Here is a 15,582-nt window from a genome sequence, read left to right as displayed (position 1 = left end):
AGCCTGATTTTGAGAAATGTAACTGTTGAATGAGGTAAAAAGACGTTTATTGACAATTTCACTTTATAAAAATGTCGATTGGCATTTCTTAGCAGAAGAGTTGAACAGATCCTATTCTAGTGCTCGCTGAATTCAGTCCCCGTTCGCGCTGTCTTTAGCGCAGATGGAAATTCGTCACACATCCAGTCCGTCAACGGCAGTGACGAAAGTAACCAAAATCTCTTCCTTGTCATTTTCGGATGCTTCGCCCCATTGCTCCCAGGTACTGTGAGAAAGCCACCGCGGCGGCCGATTGTCACAGTATTTCTGCTTTTTTAAGCCGCGTTTCCCAGACCCAGCCCGTTCGTATATAAGCTTATCTCTGTATAGTTCGTTGAAGCTTTGCCTCCTTTCTCTCATGCACCACGAAGAAACACCAGCGTTTCTCCTTTTCATATCGCGTACCCGGAGAAACGGCCGTCGCGAATTCTAGCGTGCCGTTTTTTTTCTTGTTCTTTGTGCTGGTAATAATGCTCCGCCTCGTCGCAACGAGGCACTGCAGAAAAGCCACCACGGCGGGTGACTGTCACAAAAAACATGTGGCGTGCCCTCTCGTTCGGCCCACTTGTATGCCTGCACATGTGCGCTTCATCAATAAACGTAGTATACGACCACAATTTGTCGAAATTTTAAACTTAGATGCCGGGAATTTGCGTTTTCCGGGAACGTATTAACCGGGAAAAATATTGTGTAACTCAATGGGATACTTTTAATGTCTGTGATTTTGAGTGTACGAACCGGGAAATTGTATGAACCGGGAATGTATCAACAAGGTTTAACTTTCTACCAGCAATTATAATGTGAGCTCAAACTCTTCACAGCAACCATAGCCGCAGGCTAAAAAAAAAAAAAATGTAAACAGCATGCAAACATATATTTGAGAGGCAACACTTCAAATCCACACTCAACCCAATCAAGAGCAACAAAGAGGTCTCCGGCATATAAATACACATATCCTCCCCGACGCAGTGGCAACCACTCTGCCATTGCATCATGTCTCTGAAGGCTGCTTCATGTTTCATCTTGCCAAGTTCACCCTTCACACGTTCACCTTTTATTTCTCTTCCTAACTACATTCAGCTCATTCATTGACTCTCCATTCTGAACAGCCCACGCTGCATTTTGTAGCCCATCCTTTCTTTCCAGCTTCATAGCTCCTCTTTTTTGTCCATGTATGCCATGCGCTTTGCCCCCAACACCCCAAGGTCATCTAGGTTTGCTTTCCCTTGCAGCTAATGAGCTTGGTGCTTGAGGTCGCCATAGTTTTTTGAAGAGCGGTAAAAAAAAGGGCAACATATTCGTACCTTGGTTCCAAATGTAACGTGAGGTGCATTCTGAAGAAAATGATTCAAGAAAAAGAGAGAAGAGACGCATTATATCTGTGCACATACAGTATTCATTGTAACAAAACTCAATATCACAGTATATTTAGGTGCCAGTATTATCGTACACTGCCATGTATATGTTGACGTTTGTTTACAAATGCAGTAGTCTTAAATTGAGGGGGTCGACCTATACGCGGATTTGACCTATCTGCGAGGTTTCAGGTGGTTACGGCCGAGCCACAGGTAGTACGCGCCTTGTGTTGGTGCGTGTTCCTGGCAGGATGCATGCATGTGTAAAAAAAAAAGAAAACAAATCACTTTCACTCTGAAAAATCTAACTGCACACTGTTTACCCGGCTAACTTGCTCTACCAGTCTCTTTCCCTGATGAGCGTTAGACAGTGCGGGAGGAAAGTTCCGGTAACCTCAGAAGCGTGCATCACGTCGGAATCCCAAACTACAGGACCATTAGTGGTTCGCTTTGCCCCCAGTCAGCAAGCCACACGCAAGCATGAAAGGCAGGATAGTGCGCAGTTATTGCCTTTGGTATCCATTTCCTCCAACTGCTGGCCTTGCGATTGCATCTTAAAGGGAAGCTGAAACGGTTTTCAAATCGCATGAAACGCTGTGGTTGGGAAGAAAGGACCTTGAAAATCAGGTGTGTAATTTTTTTCCCGATTCTATCTGCAAACAGAGCTGCAATCGCTTCTTAAAAACCCGCCGCCGGCACGCCCTCGTCGCTTCCGGAAGCGCTGGGTGGGGGGACGGCAAAAGCGGAGAACTGGCGGAAGTGACGCCATTCACGGAGAGTCGGCCGGCCGTCCGGCTGCGCTTGCTTCGCTGCAGCCCGCGCTTTGGCGAACCAAAGATCAACGTAATCTTCTGCCAGTGCCGTTTACTTTCTCTCGTTCGGACGTTCCGTGTAATGCTTGAAGCCTGTATATAAACCAGTTTGGCATGGTACTTCTTTCGAACAGCGCTCAGCACACAGCTTGGTAAAATCCGTTGGTGGTTCTCCCACAGCCTCTTCCACGTTAACCAGACAATCTGGTGGTAAGCAGCATGCAGAAACTGCCTGCACTGCATTGCACAAAATATGTGCATCAACATTTCTTTTTTCGTTATATTGCTTTCTTACCTGTTTGTAAACTCTTTGCCTTTTCCAGCTGGTTCACATCCATGCTGAGCTAAGGCCACTTCCAGCACTGTCTTTGACGCACAGTCTTGAACTTCAGTAGAGTCAGTTCTTGGGCTAGTTGGTAATCTTGATTCACATTCATAGTATTCCAGCGCAACGGCACATAGCCAAAGAAAAGAAGACGGAAAAGAAGAAGGACGAACACAGCGCTGTGTTCGTCCTTTTTTTCCGTCTTCTTTTCTTTGGCTATGTGCCGTTGCGCTGGGATACTATGAACGTGAACCAGTCTTGAACTCTTTTGAGCTCATTACGCACTGTGTGCCTTTTGGGTTTGTCCTGATTGCTTGCAGCTCATGGCAGCACAAGCAATTCTCTTAATCTTTCATCAGCGTGTAGCACATGCCGCTGCGCCTAACTGAACAAAAAACCGATTATATCAACCTAGTATACTTGAGCAATGCAAACATTTGCATTCATGAGCGCTTGGCCATGGCTGACGATCGACAATGGCGCCAGAATTCATGCAAATCTGTCCTTGAGTCCGAACGGCAAAGTTGTCGAGCCGCGGTACACATATATCTGCCATAAGTAATTCTGCTGGTTACCTCGATACGCAACAACAGCAACTATATATATCTCACAGCACACTAGTTTTGATGAGCAGCACTGAGAGCTCCGAAACGCAGCCATAATTATTGTTCAAAAGCGTGTTCAGCATGCAAAAAAAAAAACAACGCACGGGGGTAAGTGCAGAAGTTTCATGGTTGAACAGTAGCCCGAACTTGCGACAGAAGGAAAGCATAGACGGGACCTTCCTCCCGGTCACCTCGACTCTTCGCGCTACAGTACAGCAGTGCAACCACTCCAACTCATCCAGTTTGGCATTCATTTGTAGTTCTAAAAGGCCTTCGGGAGTAATTAGGCAAGTAACTATAAATAAATCAACAAACAAATGCTTTACCCCGTGCGACTCATGTAAGCATGCCGGTATCTGAACTACATCACGCTTACAGGAGTTAAAAGAAATTGGTGGAGAGAAAAAGAAACAGAGAAAAAAGATGCAGGAACAGGAGAAGACACACAGAGACTGTCACCGGAAAGAAGATGGTGGCCAGGGTTTTATGCAGCAGCGGTACACGACAACGTTTCAGCGCAATTTACTTTTTTTATTGCCACTTGCACCTACACAAAAGATATGCACGTGCATGCACCTATGCAAAACATACGTATCACTCGAGATTTGGTTTTCGTGTTACCCTGGTAGGACGTGAAATGCCCATACTGGATTAACGAGATTTCCGGCTTGCAGACGCCGCCATGTCGCTTCTCTATTAGCTTCTTATCAGGCGGTGGCACCAGTTTTCTCTTGTGTAGTCTGTAGTTCACAACGATTTCGGAATAGGTTTGGGCGCGCTCGTCCAGGTTCCGACAGTGCGGCGGTTCCACGGTTACCCGGAAGCAGAGAATATGGGAATGCGCCGACTACCCCGGAGTCGACGAAGATATTGATAGCAGAGAAAGCTGGGAAGCCCTGCTGCGCAGCAAAGAACCCTCTCTGCAAAAACAAGCCGATCCGCCTGGCGGCTGATTCGGTGAAGAGATAAAATCTCTTTGTTAGCCTTTATTCACGGAGGCTCCGGCCCCCGCCCTCCCGGCCTGTGTGCCGGGGGCGGTGAGTAATAAAGGGTCTCCATTTCCGGTGGAAATAAAAGCTGTCATCCACCCATCTATCCACTCGAGATTTCCAACACATGAAGATGTCGCGACTTGACTTTCGCTGCCGGCGCACTCCGCGGCGTCGTTGGTTCCGCCATTTTCTGAAGCTGCTGATGACTCGAACATGCATGGCGAAAGTCAAAACTGTCCAATACTGCTTGAATTATCCATAATTTCCAAAACGTAGTCAGTAAAAGCCAGCTCAAGCAACGCGCTACGCAGAAACGCCATCGGTGCCGGCCGGAGATCCCCGTGGATGACATCATGACGGTCCCGACCAATCGCGGGCAAGAGCGGCGTTCGCTCGGCGCCCTGAGGTGATGGGGCGCGTTTTCTTCTAAAACACAGCTTTTTGCGCTTATTTCCGCTCTTTTTAAAGGAGATATTCTTTTTTAGTGGACTAAAAGCTATAAAATGACGTTGAGAACTCATTTTTTTCGAAAAGTGCTTCAGCTTCCCTTTAACACACTTTTTACTTTGAACTGTGTGTGTCATGATGCCATTCCGTGGAGAATGGGATGCGGGTGGGTTTGCGCCGACTTATATGCGGCAATGTAAGGCATATTTCTCAGTTCGAGTGCTGATTACCTGCTGTTCAAGTGGAAAATAGACAATGTCGACCCTGTTCACCTCGTAACCCTATATGCACTGAAGCACTGGCAACCTTGGCATTATTAAAAAGCACTCCTACGTCAATATTTCATGTACAGTGCCAAAAATTATAAAATTTAAAAAGTTATCGATATTTCTGGTCTCACAATACGCTTACTACAGTAGTCTCTTATTCAAAATAACTTAATTCAAAGTGATGTTTCAGTTCTGTCAACGTCGAGCATATTAAAAAGGGTCCCATTATTGAAACTCCGCATAATTTGAACAAATTTTCAGTACTCCCACAAGTCAGAATTTTTTAGAGTCGACTGTATAGGTGCTCCAAAAGTAAAATGGAGCATGCAAGAAGAGAAAAGCTTGCACCGTGGCGTGTTCTAGCAGCGCATGCACATGTACAAAGCAAAGGCACACGTGGCACATCTGGCTGACCAGTGCTGTACTTTTGATGTTTGCCTGACCAGTGGCCTAGCCGAACCAGTGCAATTTTTACTCTTGGGGTGCCTATATCTCCAGTCTACAAGATAAGAGGTTTATGCGCGTACATGCTTTGCGGCACTCCACAGTTTTTCAAATGTAAAAAAAAAAAACTAAAGGAATCCTTTTCTTTTTTTAACCTACTAAATACCGCACACCATATGAAAATATGTTCCCTTCAACTAACACAAGAAACATAAGGCTCACAGGCGTTGGTAGCTCATCAGCATCCGACTCATCGCCATCAGGGGTGACAATGGCAACAGCAGTGCCAGTGTTTGTTTGAACCACATCCTCAAGAGATGTGCTGTTCTCATCAGCAGTTTCCTTGCCAACTTGGAGGTACATCTGAAGTGGTAGTTGCTCCCCATCTATAAAAAAAGGGACCATAAGATATGAAGGAACAGCACAAACACTACAGTAGACTCATTATTTCAAACTTAAAAGAACTACAAATATTTGTTTGAATTGTCAAAATTCCGCCTTAAAGGGACTCTGAAATGATTCTGATGGTCATAATCTAGTGCTGTAGATTATGACCAACAGATCTGTAGAGGTCGTTTTGCGAGTACAGTAGGCTAATGATAATTCAAACTCTTATAATTTGAACCTTCAGCTAACTCAAACAAATCTGAAAATTTTGGTTGGTTGGCTATATTTTTAATGCATTTTAGAGCTGCTTAACTGAACCAAAGATTCTCTTAAATTCGCTTAATTCGAACTTTTTGGCTTGTTATAACGCTCCTGGCGCATGAATAAGCAGCGGCAAAGTTCAGATATGGAAGGTTTGCGGCGCTACATGAGCTGAAAATTCGGCCCCCCCAACCGGTTAACTTAGACACAGTCAGAGGGGGGCCATGTCGATCAGAGTAGCCTAGCTGCTGCATAGTTTAGCTTTCTAAGCTTTGCTACCACCCCACAACGATATCGGCTATCGTCCACACATTAGGAAGACAAAATCAGCTGCGCACTGGTTTGGACACTGATTGGCACGTCACTGGTAATTTTCTTTTTAAGTGTCGCGTTGTCCCAGTGCAAATGTGTGTTTCCCACGCTTCCCTCCGCGTGGTCGTGTGTGGCGAAAATGCGCGGGTGTTACGAGCTGCTCGCTGTGTGGAGGCTCCACCGCTGCTTCGCCGAACCAGTGAAGGAGGCCCTGGAAGGCCTTAATATTTTGCAGCAGCTCTGTTTTGATATTCCAGACAAGGGGCATGCAGTTCCCCACGACAGAATTGCAAAAAATTGCCATTTCCACGCAGTTTCACTAAGTAGTAGTAGCAGTAGATGATCACTGCGTATCTTTCAGTACTGCTATTGGTAAAATTTGATTAGGAGCAATTTTTGGAGCATGTAATTTTTAGTTACCAAATCTCTTAGGTTGGCAAACAACGCTGGAAAAGTTTGAGTGTGATGCAAAGTTGTGCTACACCATTAGGTTTGTCATTATTGACATAGAGTCGCACATGAGATTTCTTCAATTCTGTTTTATGCAGTATGATTGAAGATAGTCACCTTTGTGAAATATGTCATACACTTTTTAATTGAAGAGCGCATACTCTGCATAACTTGCAGGCGAAGTAGCTCCAATGTGCTGATGTGTGGCTCTTCACTTTTCTTTATTCCTTATTAAATATGCTCCGCATTAAGACCTTTCCGGTTACTTAAAGGACTATAGACACCAAATTTTTGCTTGCGTAATTTGTTCTTTCAAACGATGCGTTAGACATTTGTATACATGGAACACTCTGTGGTATTCGTGTATGACTGCTAAACAATTTATAATTGAATTTCTTCTTGACGCTGCTTCGGTTTCATTGACCGAACGACGACTGTGACGTCAGGTTGATGTTTTGGTCACGTTACCCACTAGAAAAACTAATATAATCGCTGACAGGTCATTTTTTGTCATTCCAGGTCTTGGAAGAGGCTGGATTAAAGGTCGTAGTGAATCAGAACTACATATCAGCGATTATATTACAGTTTTTCTAGTGGAGCCAGCCCAACCATAGAGAGCTCGCTGCAGTTGAGGCCCGCGGCATCGCAAGGACCACGTGTTTTCGGGGACATGGAGCCGCTTGCACCACTGTTGCTGCACTACAGGAATTAGCAACGGACTTGCAACAGACAGGTGGTTGCTCTTCTTGCTTCCTGGAACCTTTTCAGGGGCTACAGAGATGTTTGTTGGCAGCTTGTTGCTTTTCCCTCTTTGTTTATTCAAGAGCGAAATTTCATCACGAAAAGTGAATGGGCTTGCACGGGCCTTACCAAATGGGCACCGGGCCGGGCTGGTCATTAGAAATCGATAGCAGGCTGCGGTTGGGTCGGTACTAAAGTGGCGGAGATAGGGCCGGGCCCAGTCTAGGTCTGACCTAAAGCCTGCGCTGTGACGGCTAAACATTCCATGGAGTTTAGAGGTTGTGCTACTTCTACAGCACTTAACCAGCATCGCTTTCTCACTCTATATTGACATCCTTTGTGTTCCTTTATTTTTGGCTCATATGAGGCGTGGGCCCAAGATGGCTGAAGGGACATTCGCAATTTTCTAATCGGCTTGCAGTTTTAAGAAACTGAAAGTGATAGTGGTGGACATCACTCAGTGTATTTTACTGTTTTCATTTTTAAAAATAAAGATTGCCAGCAGAGATCAAGGAGTTTTATACATGCCACCAAGCCAAGACTCATGCCTGTCAGCGCATGTCTCGCGCACTGTAAAATGTTCGCCATGTCCGAACAATAGAAAGAAAAAGCTTCGAGGGTTTGCGTGGTGCCAACACTTGAATGGGCAGAACTACCCCGATGCCAGAAAAACAGACTTGAAATTAAATTGAATACAATCATACGTAGTCATGGCATGTCCTTTGATTGTTGGCAGATTGTAATTATGACAGCACTGTTTTAAGAGAAAATGCTTCCTCGCTCCCGCGGCATTTAATGCCACCGAGTAGACCCGGGCCGTATCTCGGGGGGGGGGAATGCACCCATGCTATGCCCCCCCCCTTTAAGCGAAGTGGAGGTCAGGACCCCCCCCCCCACGATTTACGCCACTGTATGGGCCTCTAGCATTTCACCTCCACTGAAATGCGACCACCACAACCGGGATCAAACCAGCATATTTGGGGTCAGCAGCCAAGCACCATAACCACTCAGTCACCACTGCGGCTTACCACTAGCACTGTTTTACGCAGATTTGGTGCCCAGTACTATTATTGCAACATAGATATTAGTTATAAGGCATTCTGAGGATTGTGATTGCGGTGTTTAACAGCCTGAAGTGACACATCGGATATGAAAGGTGCCGTACTGGGGACACCTGATTAATTTAGACCACCTGGGGTTCTTTAATGTGCGCTGGCAACGTAGAGCACACGATAATTTTTGCATTTCGAATCCGCCGTGGCCGAATGCAAAGCCACTGAGCCAACAAGGCGAGTCTCGTAAGGCATTTTGAAGAAGACTAAAAGGGAAACCAAGGAAAACTACAAGCAATTTTTGTTATTACTAAAAATTGATTCTATGGCTCTTTCTGGGTACGCTGATGTTTGTCCGACAGTAAAAGACGGATTTTTTTTTTTTTGCTGTGGTAATTGCATTTAAAAATTTTCTCTTGCACACAATTCAAATCTGTGACGCCTGCACCGAAAAGGACTTGGTGATCATCGTTTTGAAGTGAACGGCTATAAAGCCTAGTTTCAGGGATCTGCACCTAAAGAATTTGTCAATGCACGCAGTTTATTAGCGAAATCTGCCAGTGATGGTAATCCCTGTACTAGTTTTATTTTTTGGCCTATTCTATCTCATAAAAGACTACCAAAGCGGGACTCCTAGACTCCACCGGCTCATGACCACCACTGTGTTGGGCAGCTTCCCGTGTGTTGCTCCCACGCCGACGCCGAGCACACTTACAGGCGGTGCAAATCTTGTTGTGGTTGTTGGTAAGTTTCATCACTGCTGCAACGTGAGTGTGAACAACTGAAGGTGAAAAAAAAAGATTGGCTGTGGTTTAGCTCTGGTTAAACCTGGAGTGGCACGAGACCCCCCCCACTCGACACTGCGCATGCGCACAGCTGTTGCAGCGCGGTTTCGCCGGCGTGCCGCCGGCAGCAGCACCTGCTCTGCACCACGTGACCAACCACGTGACTAAGGCCACGGCGCCGCCAGGGAGCTCAAGGGGTGCCACAATGAAGGCTCGAAGAGCTGGCGTAGTGTAGCTCTCACTACAAAAGAAACTATGCCGTCGCAAAGGCCACACAGGTAGCGTTGTACAAGAGGCAGCAGTTGCACAGGTTGGCCCTGAGGCATGTTTCTATGCTCAGTGTTTTCCTTGTCGCCCGCAGCTTAAAAATGCAATTTCTAGGCTCTAATAGACGATGAGTGTGTAGAATAAAAGTGGCTGCTGCAAAAACAATGCCCAATCACACATGCACGCCCAAACTTCGGCCACTCCACGTGCCCTCCCTCTTCGCTGCTGCCTCCCTTCTACCATCATCATCTCAGGCAGACAAAGAGCCATCGCAGGGGATTTAGGATGCTCTCTGCATGCAAACAATTGCAAGTGCTTCAAAACCTTGCAAATTCCAGAGAAGCATGCGGCCTTTACTAGAAGTGAAAAAAGAAACAGTAGACAATGATGTACTATATTTCCCGACTGGTATGTCTTTTTTTCGTGGTCCCGTGAAAAATGTAACAGCGGGGTTCTACTGTATTGCTTTTTCAAATACAGTAGAACCTCTATATAGTAAAGCAGCTTGGATGAGCAAACATCTTTACTATATCAGGGTCTTTACTATATCAGTTGTTGGTCACGGCATGGCTCTAACTATACTGTATGGCTGCTTACTAAGCACAAAGTGTTTATAAAAGAAACACTTGGAAATACCTTACATCCTGCTCTTATTGTGCCTTTATGTGATAATTATTCATTTTCAGTTATCATATGTTATCACGTTTTCGACTTCGTTTACATCTTGTGGAATTACTGCATTTGCACGAATACAAGGCGGCAACGAACGTAATGCCAGTTTGATTCCATGTGAAAACCAAAGCTTCGCATGATCAAGGCATCGTCTTCCATGGCCTCAGCGTCATTTAAAAGGCAGCGGTCAAGAAACGCGGCAAAACTGCCTGCGCAGTGCCACCGCACCTCCGCTTCTTGCCACCGCTTCCCCGTGCTTCATGCTACCGTGCTACGAACGCACGCCCTTTTCTTCCCTTTTCTCACTGCACTTTTACTGGCTTTCCTTTCTTAGCGACTCGCGCCACTTTCTTTCTGGGTTCATTGCCAACTTTAGTTTTTCCGTGTGCGCCACGCACTTTGCCTCACGGCTTCAAGGTCTTCAAAAAGTTGGCTTCTCCGCGCGGCTTTCGAGCTTAGTAGTGAAGCCACCCCAATGAGTGCCATTTTATTGTATTCGGTATTTACAGGACTCGCGATCCTAGACTTAGCGCGTGCCGCGATGTCTAATTCTGCGGGAAGTACAAACGCTCTTTACTATAGCCGTTTCTTGGAAAATTTTTTACTATAACAGAAAAAAAAATGTACAGTCATCTATGGAAGGCGGGACTGCAACTTCACTTTAATATGTCAAAGTTTTTGCTATAACCGAGTTTAAAGCGGGGTTCTACTGTACAGCTACTACTGTTGAAGACCTTTATAATAAACAAGTACTGGACAGGAGTTTTTGTCTATTATATGAGAGGTCTCTTATAAGCAGGGTTTCGTGTTTTCATTACTTACTCATCTCTCACTGTGTTTATGTTGTCGCCCAGTGACTAGGAGTTTTGCAAAAGAAGTGTATACATAGCTTGTTGCACAAACTCATTAGAAAAAAACGTGGCTGTTCACTTCTGTCTGAATGGCATATGACAAGACACCCAAGACACCATATGCCTTCTACTGCACTACAGCTGCACTTGTTGGCAATCTGTGTTTACTCTGTTTTGTTGGAACACAGTACTAAATACTCTTCGCCCTCAACAACTTGAAGCCGTAAAAACAAACAAAAATTCTGAGATAAATAGTGGAGAACCTGTTTCCCCCCGCCATTTCGATGCGGCCCATCTTCACCACCGTGCGTAAGGACAGCACCGGATGGGCGAGGAGGGAAGTCTCCCTCATGGGGGAAGGGGAAACAGCAACGGGAGCGCCACCTCGTAGGTTACGCGGAATTCTGCGGAACCGGAGAGTCTCTTCGGGATCCGGCCAGCGTCGTGACTCGTGAGCGGTTGCAGCCGCAAGCTCTCGTCACCATATTTCCACAAAATGGAGCTCAGAGATATGCAAAGTACTGAAACTTTTTCACTGTACTGACCATAAATTGTAAAAATTTAAGCCTTCTCTCCAGCGTTTTGTAAAGCAAACTCCGTTAAGCAAAGTGGGCACTAGAATATAATATAAGGAGCCCCATGCAGCGGCACTGTAGTGCACAGAACGAGCCAAACGAATAGTGCACCTGCTTCGAGCACGCAATGGCATTAGATATTTATAAAATAGTGCGTACTACTACTGCTTACTGCGTACGCTCTGATTGGTCCAGACGCGGCAGGCTTGCAGCCTGTTGACGAGAATATGGCGCCATCTGGCACCCTCAGGGCATTGCCTTCTCCAGAAAGATGCCTGCGGCGTCGCTTGCTCACCCATTGTAGCCACCGTGCCTTAAGTTGCGGACGGTTGTTAAAAGATGGCGCTAGCCACTTCCTTATCTGCGCCAATGCGGGAGACTGGTCAGGGTGGTGTAGTGCCGTGGCGGTAGCAGCCAGTAGCGGCACCGGCGGCGCTGCTCTAGCTGCTCGACAAGCGCGGTGTGACCCGTCTGTTCAATTGTATCTGAGCAAAGTCGTTGTGTTCTGGCCACTTGCAATGAAATTTTATTTTTTGCACGTACCGCAGTTGTTGCAGTCAATGTTAGTTAGCGTTCACAAGTAACGTAACAAGACGCCCTCAGATATTATTTTATTTTGACAGATTTACCTCATCCTAGAATGTCGCTTACGCAGCATGATTCGAGTCGCATGTAGTTTTGCTTAGTGGTAAACTCGGGGCAGGTTCAACGACAACATAAAAGCAAATCATTTGAGCTTGGTGTATACTTATAAGCCACCTACAATTTAAGCACTTTGCGTGAAGTAGGCTTGCGGTCAAGAAACTTGACAACAGCATTCCTGTCGGTAACGCTCGCAGCATAGTTGGTGAACAGCGGCTTCATGAACTTGTGTGCAGTGAGTTCCAGAACCTTGCGATGGTTGCTGTCTGTGTTTCCACAGCTGAGAACATTGAGTTCCATGAGCGCTGCCACGCTTCTTTCGACGCAAACCTCCAAAGGTTTTGTGAAATACTTTCTATGGGGAAGCACGTAGCCTACAAGCTTCCGAAGACCAATCAGCAGTTTTACGAGCTCCTGGCTCGGGTAGAAGAGCCCGCCCCGATCTTGGTGGGCAATAAGGCCAAGGAGAGGTGTGGTGCCTTTCTGACCTGCAGTTGTGCGACGCAGTTAGAGCAAGCAATGCTTTCACTTGCAGCCCTCACAATGGAACCTCCAACCATAGCGACGCTGGCTTCGTCCGGACTGTTATGCGCGGTGTCGATATTGTGCAGTGATTCTCTAAGTCGTTCACTGCCTGACCGAGAAACTTAATTATTACCAGTGGCAGGCATGGTGGGGCTCTGTTGAGCTGGCAGCAGCTGCCTTGCGACGAATGATGTCGAGCTCTGAACGTTGCTCTGGTCGGAGGCAGCAACGATTTTCAAGTCTGGATATCGCGCTCTTCACATCAAGGATGTCGCTGGTTTTAGAACATCGTCGCAAGAAGCCAAACGTTGACTCTATCGGGTCTCTCGACAATTTGCATGTGAGCACGAAGCGGAACTTCTTGACGGTCAGTAAGTGACGAATGCACCTCACATTTGACGTGGTCGCAAAGGCAAGTGTGTGGCGAGTTTCCTTGCTTAAAAAGCTTCCAGCCGGGCTTTCGTTCCTGAGGTCTTCGATGTAAGCAAGGAAAGAATCCTCAAGCCATTCTAATCTTAGATCATCTGCATCCGTAAACTGATGGGCATCAGCGTTATTGCAGTGAATGTGTTGTAGGCAATTGCTGACATCCATTATTGTGAACCACTTCTGTATCATTTGCATGAATTCAATTGTGGGTCCTGCTGAAGCGAAGTCCAGATCACATGTGTGGCCGGCCTGATCTTTGAGGTAGCTAAGCGCAGCAGTTACAGGAACTGAAAACAACTAAACCGCTGATCTGACGTTCATGTTTTCTATGTTAGATGGATACATGTGTTTTCGGGTCAAGAACCTAACTGGCTTCACTGTCGAGTTTTTCTGCATTCTGCAGAGACTTTTGACATACCGTGATGTGATCTGCTCTGCTTTGCCGAAGTCCATCGCCAGGAACTGTGACCTCACATTTTTTATTGCGTGACTTTGATCGAAAGAAAAAGCTCCGTACAGGGATCGGCAGGGTGCGATGTCTGTATGTTCACTTTGCCTCCACACAGAATATCCATTGCTGCGACATTCACCTTGTGGTTGTTAGTCACCAGCTGAATGGTGTCGAATCCTACATCAGCTGTCTTCCTGAGCACATGGCCTACAACCACAGCCAGTTGGTCTCCTGTACAGACTTTGGTAAAAAAAATACCCTATGGGTATCTTAAACCTTGCGTGAAGACCACACAGCAAAAAGCATAAAAGGGGGTTTGCTAAGACCTCATCTTCTGAGCTGGGACTGATATCTTGAAGTTCGGTGCCCATGTCGACACCACCTACAAATGCATCTCTTTGCTTGTTGTAGATTCTTTATTCTTTATTATTCTTTATTCAATAATTACCCCGCATTTCCCAAAGGCGTTACAGTAGGGGGCTTACAAATTTGCAAAAAGACATCTTCATTAGCAGAGCACTTTTGGACTTCCGATAACTGATTCCACTGTTGCACAGTCTTGACAAAAAATGAATTGGCAAGCAAGTTTGTCCTGGCACGGTACTCTCGAATTTTGCAAGAATGATCATGTCGTTTTGAAATGTAAAAGGGCTGTTTAAAATAAATTTCCCGATTTATGCCGGTTCTATTGTGAAATATTGAGCAGAATAATTTTAGCCTAAACTTCCTTCTATGAGAAGCAAGGGAATCCCATTGCAAATAATTTTTCATTTCCGTACAGCTATCTCTTCGCCCATACCTTCCCAAGACAAACCTTGCTGCCCTGTTGTGGATTCTCTCCAGCTTGTCAATCAACGATTGCTGTGCAGGGTCCCATACAACACTGGCATATTCCATGATAGGTCGCACACACGACATGAAAGCCGTTTTCTTGAGGTTTTGCTCGAACACTTTAAATTACATTGAAGGAAATTCAGCGCCCTACCAGCTTTGCTAACCACATGATCCACATGTACACTCCATGAAGAGTCATTCGGCATTATAACACCTAAGTATTTATATGTGCATTGCTGACTAACTATTGCGTTATGTATGTGATACTGAGACAGAATTTTGTACTTTTTTCGTGAAAAGCAAAGGTGGGCACATTTTGCTGTATTCAAATACATTTTCCATTTTAAACACCAAGCCTGGATTAGCGTTAAATCAGTTTGGAGTTGAAGAGCATCACTTGCAGTGTTAATTTTTCTGTACAAAACACCGTCATCTGCAAACAGACGTACATTTGATGAAATATTAAGTGAGATATCATTTATGTACACCAAGAACAGGAGTGGCCCCAAGACGGATCCTTGAGGGACACATGATGTCACTTCAACACAATCTGAAGCCTTGCCATTCAGAACTACACGTTGGCGGTGGTTAGACAAATAATTTTCAATCCATGTTATTACAGCTGTGTTTAAGTTTAACATTGATAATTTATAGATAAGTAGTGGGTGTGACACAGCATCAAACGCCTTCCGAAAATCCTAAAATATACAGTCTATCTGCCCCCCGTCGTCAACTTCAGATGCAAGTTTATGATAAAATTCTACAAGTTGTGTAGTACAAGACAGGCCTTTGCGGAACCTATGTTGTTCTTTTATTAATAAGTCGTTTTTTACCAAGTGATTCATTATATCTGTGTATAAGATGTGTTCGAAGATTTCACATGAAATTGATGTTAGAGAAATAGGTCTGTAATTCGAGACGTCCTTTCTTGATCCGCCTTTATGAACTGGGACAACATGAGCTATCTTCTAGTCATCGGGTAAGAAGCCTGTATCCAAAGATTTTGTATAAATAAGCTATAGATATTGTGAAACAGGATGCGCACAGCTGTTTAGTAAAT

General features: G+C 45.4%; 1 protein-coding gene across 2 annotated transcripts in view; it reads right to left on the bottom strand.

Moving 5' to 3' along the window:
- LOC144113952 (uncharacterized) overlaps positions 1–15,582 on the bottom strand; it is a 120,111-nt gene that overhangs the window by 84,073 nt on the left and 20,456 nt on the right. For both annotated transcript variants that reach the window (XM_077647366.1, XM_077647367.1), the window contains exon 5: positions 5,511–5,674. In XM_077647366.1, the coding sequence (XP_077503492.1) occupies positions 5,511–5,674 (164 nt within the window). The remainder of the gene's footprint in view (positions 1–5,510; positions 5,675–15,582) is intronic.

The sequence above is a fragment of the Amblyomma americanum genome, chromosome 1 (assembly GCF_052857255.1).
Source record: "Amblyomma americanum isolate KBUSLIRL-KWMA chromosome 1, ASM5285725v1, whole genome shotgun sequence".
Taxonomy (NCBI): domain Eukaryota; kingdom Metazoa; phylum Arthropoda; class Arachnida; order Ixodida; family Ixodidae; genus Amblyomma; species Amblyomma americanum.
Note: the sequence above shows the minus strand (reverse complement) of the source record. Positions and strands in the feature narration are given on the sequence as shown.